The sequence below is a fragment of the Danio rerio genome, chromosome 14 (assembly GCF_049306965.1).
Source record: "Danio rerio strain Tuebingen ecotype United States chromosome 14, GRCz12tu, whole genome shotgun sequence".
NCBI classification, from domain to species: domain Eukaryota; kingdom Metazoa; phylum Chordata; class Actinopteri; order Cypriniformes; family Danionidae; genus Danio; species Danio rerio.
The window spans coordinates 8,716,367-8,732,575 of NC_133189.1; the positions used below are offsets into that span (position 1 = coordinate 8,716,367).

The 16,209-nt window shown below is 33.4% G+C and overlaps 1 protein-coding gene across 10 annotated transcripts in view; it reads left to right on the forward strand.

Annotated features, from left to right (window-relative positions):
• The window catches only part of psd2 (pleckstrin and Sec7 domain containing 2), a 186,567-nt gene that overhangs the window by 108,149 nt on the left and 62,209 nt on the right, over positions 1-16,209 (forward strand). For 3 of the 10 annotated variants that reach the window (XR_012390204.1, XM_073922515.1, XM_073922514.1), the window contains exon 1: positions 7,834-8,157. The exons of the other annotated variants lie outside the window; for them this stretch is intronic. Coding sequence is in view for 2 of the 3 variants with exons in the window: in XM_073922515.1 (XP_073778616.1) it covers positions 8,108-8,157 (50 nt within the window). In the remaining variant the exon portion in view is untranslated. Of the gene's footprint in view, positions 1-7,833; positions 8,158-16,209 lie in introns of those variants that run through there. 10 annotated transcript variants of the gene reach the window in all.

Sequence of the window (16,209 nt, forward strand, 5' to 3'; positions counted from 1 at the left end):
ATTTCAGTTGCAATCCATATCAAACACACCTGCCTGTAATTATCACGTGGTGTTCAGGTCCTAATTAATTGGTTCAGGTGTGTTTGATATGCCTAACAACTGAAGTCTGCAGAAAGGTGGCTCTCCAGGAACAGGGTTGGCCACCCCTGCTCTACCACATACATTATGATAGATCTATAAAAAACTATTTGACTGTTTTTCTTTCCTTAAAATGGCTTGGCTTGAAGTGCTGTAAAAAAAAATTGGGAAAATTTCTTTTTTAAAGGTACTTTATGGCAACAACATTCAGTGATGGTTAGGGTAAGGAGTGGGGTTGGGTGCCATGCCTCCTTTTTAAAATCGTACGAATTCGTACGAATTAGCCACTAAACGGACAAAACGTAAACTACTTATGTTTCCTCATGAGATCAGGCGGGCTCAACAGATAATTCAATCGAAAAATCTACCTTCTGCCAGTTTTCCAAATGATCAACTTGAAGTCAAATTATTATCTATTGCTCTTAAAACTGGGATTAACGATAAGACTTTTGTCAGGTAGCGTAAAGCCAAGTTGATTTCATAATCGTTGGATTTCCGTTGTTTTCATACTGCATGAGTATCTAGGATGGTGTTCAGTTGCGATTTCACAAAACCTGTGTATAACCAATGTAAACTTGGCATTAAACACTGGGCAAAAGTCTTTAGCAATTAATCCCACTAAAATATATAAAAAATATTTTTTTAAGTCAGTCATAAAGACAAAAATAAAATGTATTAATTTAATTCCTTTAAATAAAATTGTATTAAAATGCATTAAATATAATATTTAACACTTAAGTCCCTTTTTGCTTTGTAAGTAAGTAATTAAAGACCATTTAAGCTTTAGCAGAAAGTAAATCTATGACTTTTCAGCACCCTTTATGGAGCATAAGCTGTAAAACATCCATGGGTCAGTTAGCATGCTAGCTTCAAGAAAATGCTGGCTAGCAGAAAGCCTCTTTTTTGAGCTGAAAGTGAGCCGACAGTGAGACTGCTGAGCTTATAGAAGAACGTAAATCAAGCTCATCCATAGAGAAAATAATCTTGCTTCACTGTAGAGACAGAGAGAGAAAAAAACATTATTACTGAAGTAAATGTGTGCGTTGTGTTCACACTTATATGTGTGTGTCAGAATGAATCACGATGGGTCTTTGTCATTCGCACTGTGCCGTGCTGTAAAATCCTCACAGGTCTCCGTATCACACTGAAGTCTGTCTTTGCCGGGTTTAAACCCAGTCTATAATTAGCTCCATCCTGTCTCTGTCTGACGCCTCAGCTTTACTGCGAGTTGCTCAGCAGCTTAAAATGACTGCAAGAATGGAAAATAAATCTTTAAAGGGACAGATCAGACAAATATAAACAGTTTAGCATTATTTACTTACTGGAATGTTGTTCTGTATGATGACTTACTTTGCTCTGTGCAGCAGAAAAAATGATTTTTTTTTAGAATATCTTCATTTCCATTAATTGTTATGACAGAAAATGAGGACTGCAGCTGTCAAGCTTTAAAAACGGTACAAAAAGACTATGAATGTATTCAGTTTTTCAGTGAATAACATGAATTTTAGACAGTTTCTTAGAAAAAGACTGTATGTGTCTGCATGAATGACTTCTAATACTTTTTTGTGTGATTTCTTTTTTTTTAAAGTGGCCTAGAAAAGATTATAAATGCTACATATAAATTATAGTTAGGTCAGGGGTATTTCAGTTAAGTTTTAAAAGGGTCTGCTCTCTAAACGTCCTCCCATCAAAGATAATCTTATGTTTTAGATGTCATTATACTGTATGGCTGTGAAATGAGAGAAAAAAAAAATCACATCTCATGAATATTTATTGTTCATTTTAAGTTGGCAGCTGTAATACCATGTCACAGAAGGAAATAATAAATCCTGTATGGTCTAAAATATCCAAGCCATATTGGAATTGTGAAGTGAAACTATATTAAAGGGACGGGGAAATTTTATATTATAGGGAAATAACTATTCGGTAATCATTTACTCATCCTTCATTTGTCACAAACTTGTTGAAAGATTATGGAAACTGGTAACCATTGACTTTCATAACATGTGTTTTTTTTTTTTTAACCCTAAACCTAATCATAACCCTAGATGTCAATGGTTTCCTGTTTTCTAACATTCTTCAATATGTCTTATTTTGTGCTTTTCAGCAACAAAAAAAGATCTTAAATAAAAATACTGTAAACATTTGATCCTTCATTTTTCACAAACTTGTTGAAAAATTATGAAAACTGCTAACCGTGGACTTCCATAGTATGTGTTTTTCATACTAGCCATATGTATGTCAATGGTTACCTGTTTTCTACTGCAACATTTTTCGAAAGATCTTCTCTTGTGCTTTTCAGCAAATAAGGAAATTCCTAAACAAAAACACTGCAATCGTTAACTCATCCTTAATTTGTTACAAACCTGTTGAAAAATCATGGAAACCGGTACCCATTGACGTCTATGGTATGTGTTTTTTACAATAACCCTATAGATGACAGTGGTTACCTGTTTTCTAACATTCTTCAAAACATCTTCTTTAGCTTTTTTCAGCAAAAAAGGAAGTCGTAAATAAAAATACTGTAATCATTTACTCATCCTTCATTTGTCACAAACCTGTTGAAATATGATGGAAACCTGTAACCAATGACTTCCATATTATGGCTTTTTTTGTAACCCTAACCCTATAGATGTCAGTGGTTACCTGTTTTTAACATTCTTCAAAATATCTTCCTTTTTTAGCAAAAAATAAAGTTGTAAATAAAAATACTGCAATCATTTACGCATCTTTCAATTGTCACAAACCTGTTGAAAAATGTTGGAAACCGCTAACCATTGGCTTCCATAGTATGTATTTTTTTTTACCCTAACCCTATGGATATCAGTGGTTACCTGTTTTCTAATATTCTTCAAAATATCTTCTCTTGTGCTTTTCAGCAACGAAGAAAGTCGTATATAAAAACACTGTAATCTTTTACTCATCCTTATATTGCCACAATCCTGTTAAAAACTTATGGAAGTTGGGAACCATTCTATTTGTATGTGTATTACCCTAACCCTATGGATGTCAATGGTTACCTAATTTCTAAAATTCTTTAAAACATCTTTTGCGTTTTCAACCTAAAAGGAAGTCATAAATAAAAATACTGTAATTATTTACTCATCCTTCATTTGCCACAAACCTGTTAAAAAATCATGGAAACCAATAACCATTGACTTCCATATTATGTTCGTTTTTAACCCTAACCCTAAGCCTATTGATATCAGTGGTTACCTGTTTTGTAACATTCTTCAACATATTGTTTATTCTTTTTTGCAAAAAAATAAAAATAATAATAATAATAATACGATCGTAAATAAAAATACTGTCATCATTTCCTCATGCTTTATTTGTCACAAACCTGTTAAAAATTGATGGAAACTGGTAACCACTGACTTCCATAATAGTTTTTTTTTTAATCCTAATCCTAACCCTATGTATGTTAGTGGTTACCTGTTTTCTAACATTTATCAAAATAACATATTTGTGCTTTTTAGCAAAAAAGAAGAAAAATATTATAATCATTTACTCATTATTAATTTGTCACAAACCTGTTGAAAAATTATAGAAACTGGTAAACATTGACTTCCATATCATGTGTTATTTAATATTTTTTTACAGTAATTTGATTAAATATCTTTTTTTTTTTTTTTTTTTTTTTTTTTTTTTGCTAAAAAGCACAAAGTATGATACTTTAATACAATCTTAAAAAACTGGTATCCATTGAAATCCATAGGGTTAAGGTTAAAAAAAAAACCCACAACAAGTCAATGGTTACCAGTCAATTTTTTTAACCATAACCCTATGAAAGTGGTTATCTGTTTTTAAACATTCTTCAAATTATCTTCTCCTGTGCTTTTCAGCTAAAAAAAAAGAAAGTTAAAAAATAAATATATTGTAATCACTTACTCATCCTTCATTTGTCACAAACCTGTTGAAAAAAGATGGAAACTGGTAACCATTGACTTGTACAGTATGTGTTTCTTTTAACCCTAACCCTATGGATGTCAATGGGTATCTGTTTTTTTTAAGATTTTTAAATTATCATCTTTTGTGCTTTTTAGCAAAAAAAAAAAAAAAGAAGAAGATCCTAAATAAAAATACTGTAATCATTTACTTATCATTCATTTGTCACAAACCTATTGAAAAATGATGGAACCCGGTAACCATTGACTTAAGGGTTTTTTAATCCCTAATCCTAACTCTATGGATGTCAATGGTTACCTGTTTTCTAACATTCTTCAAAATAACTTCATTTGTGCTTTTCAACAAAAAGGAAGTTGTAAATGAAAATACTTTAATCATTTACTCATCCTTCATTTGTCACAAACTTGTTAAAAAATTATAGAAAACAAGTAACTATTGACTTCCATATTATGTTCTTTTTTAGTGGAATCGTTGATGGTTCATTCTGCTGTGGCGACTCCTCATAAATAAGGGGCTAAGCCAAAGGAAAATGAATAAATAAATGACTGAATGTTTTGGTGAATTAAATTGTCAAAGGTGATCATTGTATATGACCGTAAAATTATATTCTGAGAATTTTTGTCCAGTGTGGGATATAGGAGTTATTGGTATGTACACTAAAAGGTTATTAATTGATTGATTGATTGATTGATTGATTGATTGATTGATTGATTGATTGATTGATTGATTGATTGATTGATTGATTGATTGATTGATTGATTGGTTGTTTGATTGTTTGATTGTTTGTTTGTTTTTCTGCAAATGTAAGTAGCCTGAATAAAAAACAATTAAGTTTCCCCAAGCAGCAAAAGTCTTGTGTGTGTGTGTGTGGAGCTAATTTGTGACCTCTAAAGTGATACTGATATGATCAAACTGAAAATAGACGGCGTGAGCAACAGAGAGAGAAAAGAAATGTAGTTATTAGTTGTGATGGTGGCCTAGCATGAGTTGTCATGAACACTGTAACCAATTACGATGGCCATTGAGCTGAATGATCTGATGTTTGCTGATGAGGGGACAAACATGTGGTGGCTGCAGGTTACTGAAGCATGCAGATGGCACAGATAACAGACAAGCAAAAGGCTTCACTCTACCTCACATCCTGATCCTGAAGAGATAACTGCACGTTTTAAAAGATAAAGGGTTACACATGAAGCAATGCAGGACCATGGAGCATTTTGTCATGAAGTGTGTGTGTGAATTTGTTAGCGTGTTGGACGTTATTTGTGTCTGTTCTGCCATGTGAATGTGAGTCACCACTTAATGGAAATGTTAGATTTTGCAGCTGCATCAAGCTTTCCAGTTTGTTTGTGAGCTCGAAGTCTGCATGCTTCAATGTATTTTTAACTTGGAATAATCTATATTTTTAATGCACTTAAGTTCACTTAAGTCTCTGGAGTTCATTCATAATTTAGTTTCCACGTATAAACTTAGAGGAACCTCGCTCTCAGCCTGCCAAACTGTTGTCGAATGTATTTTTAAAATCTGATTTTTAAATAGTTTTCTTGTGTGATTGTTAGGCCTTATTCTTTATGTATGAGCGTGCGCAGCCCTTTGAATAATTTTTGGCTTGAGACTTCTGCTCTCATTCACTTTCATTGATGTTTAGACATTAAAAACACCTTGTCATGCGGCTTGATTTTGAAAACGGACATTTTCTTATTATGTTATTCCATTTTTTATGTATAATCATGAACACGCTTATTTTGTTTATTTTTTTTTATATATAAATTCTTAGTGTTTTCTTCTATGGGCAACAGAATCAGAAGTTTTAAAACAATTGGAATAAGGAAAATATATAGTATTATTTTTTAACACCAGCTGAGAGCTTTAAATAAAAATAAAAATATTTACACTGTAAAAGTGATTAGTTGAATTTGCTCAAAAAATGAAGTAAATCTGTTGCTCTCACAGTAAAAGAGTGGGCTTTACATAAAAAGTCAGTAACCCTGTTGCCTTAAAATTATGAAGTTAATGAACTGTGCATAATTATTAAAGTTTAGTCAACTTAAGTTACAAAGGGTTTACTAATATTTTCTAGTCACATGAACACTTTTAACGCAACAAGTTTTCTCATTTTAATGAAACTAATCCTATTTTGCTGTGCGCATTACATATAACACATTTTTCTAAGCTTTGTTAATTCACAGAATTTGTGCAAACAAAGACAAATAACTACATAACCCATGATGCTGTAAAACCTTACCAATTAGACAGTTTTTTATTTATATTTTTGTCAACAATTAATTATCTGGTCACACTTTATTTTGATGGTCCGTTTGTTGAATTAAGTTACATTGCATCTACATGCCAATTAATTATCATTAGATTATAAGTAGACTGTTAGGTTGGGGTTGGGGTTAGTGTAAGTTTACATGTACTTGCAAAGTTTTTTTATAGTCAGTTAAATGTCTGTTGAATGTCTGTATCAACAGATATTAAGCAGACGGTCTACCAATGCTCAAATGGACCGTCAAAATAAAGTGTTACCAATTTTCTTTATTGATTTATCATTATGAACCACTGAGCCAAAGTAAATAAATTATATATATAATTATAATTATTAAATATAATTAAAATATCGTTGAATCATTAAACCCCCTGCCGATTTTTTCCCCATATTTTGTTTGAGGGAGAGTAGGTTTTTTTTTTTTTCAATACATTTGTAAACATTATAGTTTTAATAACTCATTTCTAATAACTGATTTATTTTATCTTTGCCATGATGACAGTAAATAATTTAATAGATATTTTTCAAGACACTTCTATACAGCTTAAAGTGACATTTAAAGGCTTAACTAGGTTAACTGGGTTAACTAGGCAGGTTAGGGTAATTAGGTGAGTTATAAAAAAATAAATAATAATAATAATAATAATATATATATATATATATATATATATATATATATATATATATTTATATATATATATATATATATATATATATATATATATATATATATATATATATATATATATATATATATATATATATATAATTTTTATAATTACTTTTTATATAAACTGCTTTTATTCTAGCTGAAATAAAACAAATTTGTCTTTCTCCAGAAGAAAAAATATTATCAGACATACTGTGAAAATTTCCTTGCTCTGTTAAACATCATTTGGGAAATATTCAAAAAAGAAAAAAATAAATATTCAAAGGGGGGCTAATAATTCTGACTTACATATATATGGTTGTAACTTAATATCTAGTAGTAATAGTTTAACTATTCTTTAGTTAACTATTTAATAGTTTACCTATTCACTATGGATATAATTATTAATAGTTATAATCATTAATTATTAATAAACAATTATTATTAGTTCAAAGAAAACCTAAATGCATTATTCAGCTACACTGAAGAGGAAATACTATAATAAGACTTCATTCAATCCAGTCTTCATTTCATCCTTTAAAATGTTCAGATTTTTATTTATTATTATTTTTTTGCAATAGCTTTTTAGTTTGATGTCACTGCAATTGATTATCATCAGCGATTGATTTTATATTTATGTTCGCAATTAAATAAATAAAATAGTAATATTATTAGTAATGCATTTAGTTATGCTGTGATGAATAAACGTGAACTTGTTGTGTGCCAGTGAGAGATGAAGTGAGTCGAGAGTCTGATAATAGTCGCTCAGTGCAGACTAACGGCCTGCTGCTCCCGGGCTCCGGTCCAAAGCGCTGCTTCCACTTCGGAAATATGGAAATATGGCTCGGGCAGAACTCATTGAGTAATTCAATCCATCCAGAGCGACTCTCTCCGCCCCCTTCCCTTGTGTCCGACTTTGAGGAACTTCACACTGGGAAGCCGTTTGCGCCAAATCGCCGGTGTCAAAGCGCGCGCGCGGATTCGCTTTGAATTACTCGCGTCGGAAGCGTTTTTATCGAGTAACGCGAACGGCATTCGGTCAGACAGTTCACCTGAACCCCCCTTTCAGCCACAACAGCGTCGAAAACTTGTTCCATTCTGGAAAATCCTGATTACTCAACGCGCAAAGCGCCTGAAGGCGAATGGAGTTGAAAGGATATTTCTCGCTCCCCGCGGGACTGATGCCTGATCTCCAGTGAAAGATGTGGAAAGATGAATATGAAGTGCATTTCGACTTTCTTCTGGGACTTCTGTAAGTTCGTCTCTTGTTTTTCTTGCTTCTGAAAGGCGTTTCACTGGAAAAGGCTGTGAAAACTGGCGGAATACGTTATAATTTCTGTGATACTTTTATTCTTTTTGATCTGTTGGGCGTGTTTAATTATGGATACCGTTAAAGGTATTTTAGCTTTAAGCTTTTCTTAAATTATGTAATGTATTGAAAGGGACTTTGGGACTGTTTGTTTAAACTTTATACAGTTTTCTGGGACATCTCGCCCTTTGCTCTTTTCTGGACACATCTGGTCGCTGTTTTTTCAGAGGTGAAGGAAAAGCTGTCATATGTTTCTTTTTTCAGTCAGTATTTGTCAGTGAAGGTTCATTTTATAAACTTTAAAACAATTCTACCGTTTTCACTCACTCAATAAATCAATAAATAAATAAATAAAACAAAAGTAAAAATACCGTTCATTAAACCCAATGACCTTTGGTGACAAGATGCCCCACTTGCAATTAGGCTGACTTTTTATCAACAGTGGTAACGTCAGGCAATAAAAAACGTAAAATAGTTAATGGAGTACAACCAAAGATATACACCAGACGATTGTTTTCTAAAAATGTAATGGCTGATTTGCATAAAATTGCAACTTGCAAAGCACATGCAACAGCTTGTCGGTATAAAAATGTGACAACCTGTCCTGACCTGAGATTTATGAGGGAAAAATAAACCCTCTGAACATCAGCCTAGTTGTAATCTGCCCTCTTTATTATATATATTTGACTTTAGTCTGAATTTGCCAGCATGGTTTCTTGTTTTCACTTCTTACACAACATATTCTGTTGGCAATATTAGTAAGCGGAAAACATTTAGTTACATTATAATAGTATAAAAACTTTTTTGGCTAGTTCTTAATACCTAGTAATTTTATATACACAGAAAGCATGTTAATTGCAAGAAAATTGTCTGCATTCATTTATTTCATAACTGCTGGTGATTAAGCATAACAAATATATTTGTGTACAAACATGGCAGGATCTGTTTTATTAAAATGTATAAATTTAATATGGCATCATACCTAATTATGTTAGGTTGCGATTGAATAAAGTCTTCTTGCATGCAGACCAATGATTAAAAGCTTGGGTCGTTTTAGGATTGAAGGTTTAAGGATAGTTTAAGATGCAAAAAGATTACATCATGCAAAAAAGTACATCATTTAGCTCTACTAATTGCCAATGTAAGCCCATATAGTCTTAAATGAGCTTTTTAATATCAAAGTACAAACCCAAAAGTTTGTTTTGACACAATATATGTGTGTGATAAAAAAGTGATTGCCTTGCCTTGCCTTATATATATATATATATATATATATATATATATATATATATATATATATATATATATATATATACAGTATATATATATATACAGTATATATATATACAGTATATATATATATATATATATATATATATATATATATATATATATATATATATATATATATAATTTATTTATTATATTATTTATTAAATATTTATATTTATTATGTATATGTGATACACACAAATAAATAGATACTACACAAAGAAACTACACTGTAGAAACTACACAAAAAGTTACATAGATATTTAAATTGTATTGTATACATAATACATACATGTTTTATATATAAATATTAATAATTTTCTCAAATATATGCATGTATGTGTGCATTTATATATACATAATAAATAAAGACAATACATACTTAATTTATGTCAAAACTGTTATTTTGGATGTGATTAATTGTGATAATTTTTTACCCAGCACTAATATACATATATATACAACTATTGGTAAACTGAATGACAATAAATCAGGGTATTTTCAATAAATCAGGGTAAACAATTTTGGTAGACACTTGCTTTGCTCAGAATTATTTTATTGCTTAGGATTTGCTTAGAAAATTTTAACGGGACACATTTTTCAAATGTCAGAAACAATAAATAAATCAATATATAATTAAAGAGTTATATGTAAAATGAAGCAGGGGCGGACTGGGTATCTGGCAGACCGGGCAGTTTCCCGCTAGGCCGACATACTTTTTGGGATGGCCTGATCATCTTCTTATGATCTGATTGGCCCATAAAACACTTTGCAGCCTATCATTTTTTTCTGCCTAATTAATTGACGATGGTGTGATCTGTGAAGCTCTGAAAGTAAGACCGGCCCTTGTGACAAAATCTGCAGCCCATTGGGTCTTTTCTTTTTTGCTATTGGGCTGACCCATTCACAACCTCCCATTTTGGGCTCTGTGTGAGCGTGCAACGTTGATGTGTATTTGTCAAAATAGGCAAGTCAAGAGCCTTTCACACTGGCTGCGTCTGCAGCGTGTAGCTCATCGGTGGCTGTCGCACAGATCAATCTATCCCTGTCTATTCTATCTAGTTACCTATCTATGTATATAAATGCACTTTTTATTTTTTATCAACTTCCTCCCATGCTGTTTCTTTAACCTGCAACTCTGTGTTTGACAAACTATTCTAGAGAACTGTGCTTCTCAAGCTCTATAAGGAGTGTCATTCATATCTTTTTAGGTGCACTATTCAATTCAATTTAATTCAGCTTTATTTGTATAGCGCTTTTTCAATGTAGATTGTGTCAAAGCAGCTTCACATAAATGGTCATAGTAACTGGAACAGTGTAGTTCAGTTTTTAGTGTTTAAGTTCAGTTCAGTTCAGTTTAGCTCAGTTCAGTGTGATTTAAAATCATTACTGAGAGTTCAAATACTGAAGAACAAATTCATCGATGCGTAGCTCTACCAATCCTAAAACATGCGAGCCAGTGGCGACAGCGACTTCTGATATGTCAGAAGACAATCGCCTGTGATATCATGTACAATATAGTTATAATGCTATTTATGCATGATCAAACTAGTGTGCTACCATAAGCAAAAGTAATACAATTTTTTAAATCCAGCCCTGCAATTAAGTACAATTAAAAAAGTATTTATATTTTGATGCTCGAAAACTCTTACTTTCTGATTCGCACTCTTAGGTAACAACTAGCCTCATCCCCACTTAACAAAAATATTAAACAATCATCTCTTCCGTCAGCACATATTTTTTTGATAAATGCATGGCCTGAAGCTAGCCTTTTTAGCCGGTGAGTGGATGTTTGCTAACCTAAACCCTTATGCAACCCAAATATTTTCATTGCACATTCTGATGCGTAATGCATTTCAGCCCAACCCTGCTGCTTTCATGTGCACCACTAACACAACACACACGCACACGCACGCACGCATATAAAGCGGGATTTGTGTTATTGGCAAACTGACAAGGACTCAGTAACTCCTTCACACCTCGCTCTGTTCGTCCAGCACACCCTCTCCGTCGGCATCAGAGCGGGCAGAGAGACTGAGAAACACTGGCATGTGATTCACAGACATGCAGACTCATGTTTAATCTCAGGCCCATAAAAAACATGACTGCGGGGTTCATGGAGGATCACTGTACAGTTGAAGTCAGAATTATTAGACCTCCTGAATTATTAGCCCCCCTGTATATTTTTTTCCACAATTTCTGTTTAACGGAGAGCAGATTTTTTTCAACACATTTCTAAACATAATAATTTTAATAACACATTTTTAATGACTGATTTATTTTATCTTTGCCATAATGACAGTACATCATATTTTACTAGATATTGTTCAAGATACTATTATTCAGCTTATAGTAACATTTAAAGGCCTAAATAGGCTAATTAGGCAAGTAAGGGTAATCAGACGAATCATTTATAGGTGCAGTAGGTGATCTTCCACAATGCTAACAGCTTAGCATAAATCTCAGAATCACAGCCCCTCCCCTGCCGTCTAGAGCCACGCCTCCTTAAGCACTAACACAGCAAAAGAACCCTCTCTCATGTGTTAAAAGCGACTAGTGCTTGTCCGGCATTGAGCAAGCCAAACTGACATGCTATTTCAAAGTGAATATTTAGAGTTGCATGGTAAACAATACAGGGAGAGAATAGGCGGAATAACGCTATTTACTTGTGTTTTGTTGTTAAACCAATTAAAATCTACATTATAGATGCTGTAAAAGGTCCCTTATAAAACTAAAAATAGTCTTATCAATCTTTCATCGGAAGATTTTAGCGGCTGAAAAACACTTCTGTGAAGATATAACCCGTTTGTAACAACAACATCTAAAGTTACATCACCTTTGCATGAAGCTAAATAGTTCTAAAAACAAAACATTACCTGTCTAAGAGAAATCCTTTAGGCATTGTGTCATCCTTTCTCCAGCGTGCAAAGGTAACTCCAATATTGTTGTAGGTTTTTAAATAGTTTTGATTCAGCATGTTTTTACTGATCTCTCGCGCGCGCACCCTCTCTCGTGAACACGCAGCACAAACAACCGTCGGCGGAGATGCATACAAACATCTGCACAGTTGTTCAAATCTGCATTTGCTGACAGACAGATTCGCCTACTTTTCGTAATTATGAGAGATGTTTAATTGGATGAACATTTTTTAGTTTTATGCCTTACCCAAAATATAAAAATCCATATAAATACATTTAGATCATTTACTGTAATCATTACTATTAGACTGTGAAGAGACTTTCAACCAGCACAACAGAAAATGCTTCTGAAGACAATCACCTACTGCACCTTAAACAGTGGTTTGTTCTGTAGACAATCAAGAAAATATTGCTAAAGATGGCTAATATTATTGACCTTAAGAAGATTTTTTAAAACTAAAAAACTTTAATTACAGCCAAAATAAAACAAATAATAAGAAAAAAAAAATTATAGAGAATTCTGTAAAAAATTCCTTGCTCTGTTAAACATCATTCATGAAAACAAATTCATAGGAGGGCTTATAATTTTTTACTTCAGCTGTATACCAGAGAAGCTGTAGTCTCTTACTGTACAGTGTTTATCAGAGCTGCCTGCCGTTAGCAGGGCATCACGCTGGGGTTTATTTTTAAATGCTCAAATCTCTTAGGTGGAAGTTCATTGTGTTGCCTAGGAATGAAATACCATGGTATGGTGGACAAAAGTGGCAGCAGGATGGATGTTGATGTGTGATATCCTGTGTATATGTCTGAGGAGCTTGTTTTACGGTATATTGGGAAGCAAAAAAGTTTGGTAATTTGGGGATGTAGTTGTATACATTTCATTATTTCATTTTTTTTTTCATTCATTATCTTTTTGGCTTATTCTCTTTATTGTTCAGGGGTCGCCACAGCGGATTGAACCGCCAACTTATCCAGCTTAAGTTTTATGCCGCGTATGCCCTTCCAGCCACAACCCAACACCAGGAAACACCCATACACTCTTACATGTACTGCATGTCTTTGGACTGTGGGGGAAACCGGAGCACCCGGAGGAAACTCACGCGAACGCAGGGAGAACATGCAAACTCCACACAGAAACGCCAACTGAGCCGTGGTTCGAACCAGCGACCTTCTTGCTGTGAGGCGACAGCACTACCTACTGCGCCACTACGTCGCCATAATACTTAATATATTACAAAATTACTTTTACTTAATAATAGTATAAACATTTAAAATACAGTTAAAATGTATAATAATAAATTAATAAATGATAAATCAGGGCTTATTTTTTTGCAATTATTAGTATTTATGCATTTCCATATAATATTAAATATATAATATATAAAGCTATATCATTTTAATTATCCTTCATAAATCAAATGCATGTTGTTTATTTATAATAGAAATCTTTTGCAACTCGAATAATGTCTTCATTGACACGTTCAATTTTATTTTAATTAATTTTTTGATATATTGTTAAACTGATACATTTTTTAACAGTAATTTTGGTGTTAAAGCTTAATAATTGAGCTTTGGAAAATGTCGTTATAATGTTATGCTTTAAATCCCACTTAAATGCCATCAGTAACTTTCATTTCAGCTATGAAACTATAGCTCAAAGGCATGCGTAATCTTATATATCCATTTGTAATGTCCTGTTTATGTTCTTAAAGGAATCAATAATGCTATAACTGCGCGATTTATCATTATTATTGATCACAGGAGTCCAGTGGCCGATGGAGATGTATGGTTTTCCGATGGGGTTTGTTCAGTTATTATATATACAGGACTTAAATACTAACAACCAGCTGTTTTGGCATCTGATTTGTGATCAGTCATGGAGTCTGCAGCTCTCATCCACACCTGACATACACAGCAGCTCTGAATCATGCTTCTGATGATTCACTGAGTGTTTTGAATCACAGGAAGGAGACGGTTGTAAAAGTCAAACTCAGATGATATTTCCTCATACCTTTATGTAATGTCCTCATCATCATTTAATGATGGTGGCTTAGAAACACAATCTTCAATAATGTAGTAGATGCCAGACCATATGTCCTGTATATGGAAAGGCATGTCTTATTCAATTACATTTTGAAGATACATTTGAAGTAAAAATTATTATTTTTTCCAAATATTTCCTAAATGATGTTTAACAGAGCAAGACATTTTAAACGGTATTTTCTATCATATTTTTTCTTCTGGAAAAAGTCTTATTTGTTTTATTTTTCTTAGAATAAAAGCAGTTTTTTTATTTTATTTATTTAAACCATTTTAAGGTCAATATTATTAGCCCTCTTAAGCAATGTTTTTTTTTCGATTGTCTGCAGAACAAACCATCATTATACAATGAAATGCCTAAATAACCCTGACCTAATTGACCTAATTGCACTTTAAGCTGCATACTAGAATCTTAAAGGGTCACGAAACACCAAAACACATTTTTTGAGCTGTTGACAGTCGTATATGTGTCCCACACTACTAAAAACACTATTAGGACACCTATATTTCACTAAAAAGTGTAAATTGGTTGTTTTTGCGTTATTTCAAGCAAATTCGTACTTCCTGTTTGAAACGAATTTTTGAAGCTGCGTCACGGTCATGACATAATAGCGTGTATTCCAGCATGCAGACTGGGCGTCTGTGCCAGAGTGTGTCTTATTACATCTTACAGTGTGTTGCATTAATGCATGAGTAAGGCTTGGTTCAAACCAATCAGCGCGCTCTATTGTGCAACTTCATTACAATTCATTACTGTGTTTACACGACATAGACGCCACGTTGTGTTGGCAAAACAAGCGTGAAGTGTTGCTTTTATAGTTTGCTGCAGTTAAGTTTCGTTTTCTTTTTCTCTCTGTGAGAGCTCAGACTCACGTGTGGATTAACAGTGTACGCGACGCTCGACAACAATAACTTACGTGTCTAAGGAGGATTATTGTTTACCTGAGAGCTGTTCTCATCTGCAAACGCTGAGATCTGGATTCGCTTGTAGTATTCTCTTCATAAAGACGCGGCTCTAGTTGCTGGTGATTGTCCTGTCTCTACAGATTTGGTAAGTGAGTGACCAGTGCTCTTTGTTTATTCAGTTTGTTCGTATCGAACTAAGTTAACTATTGCACCGTAACATGTTAGGACCACAACCAAACTTTAACCTCGTGTAGGGTTTTTAACCGCATTTTGTGACCGGAATAACACACGCGGCTTTCTGACGCTACCTGCCGAGTGCATCTAAGTTTCCGGAAAATGCAGAGGTTTTTTTTTCTCTCATTCGCCGTGAGGTATCAAACATTGCATGAAAAATACACGCTTAGAGCAGATCCTCGAATCAAATATCTCGTTTGTCGCGAGGGGCATGAATGAAGGAGCCAAACTGCAGTTAAAGTCCACCATTTAATAATTTGGCAAATAATTCCACTACAGATGTCCATGTAGGTTAAACACCATCTCTTTCTCCTGTGTGTGAGTATTTTGACTGAAACTCGCGCGTGCCCAAATAGACACTCCCACACCCTCCCACTTCAGTTCCTCCGACACTCCCCCCTAAACAGAGCTGGGCACGCCCACTTTTCTGACTTTTTCCAAAGTAGAGGTGTGAAAACACCCTGCTGAAACGAGGGGGTTTCATGGCCCTTTAAACAATATCTATTAAAATATTATTTACTGTCATCATGGCAAAGATAAAAGAAATCAGTTATAAGAAATGAGTTATTTAAACTATTATGTTTAGAGATAGGAAAGACCCTCTTTCCATTCTTCTTTCTTTCTA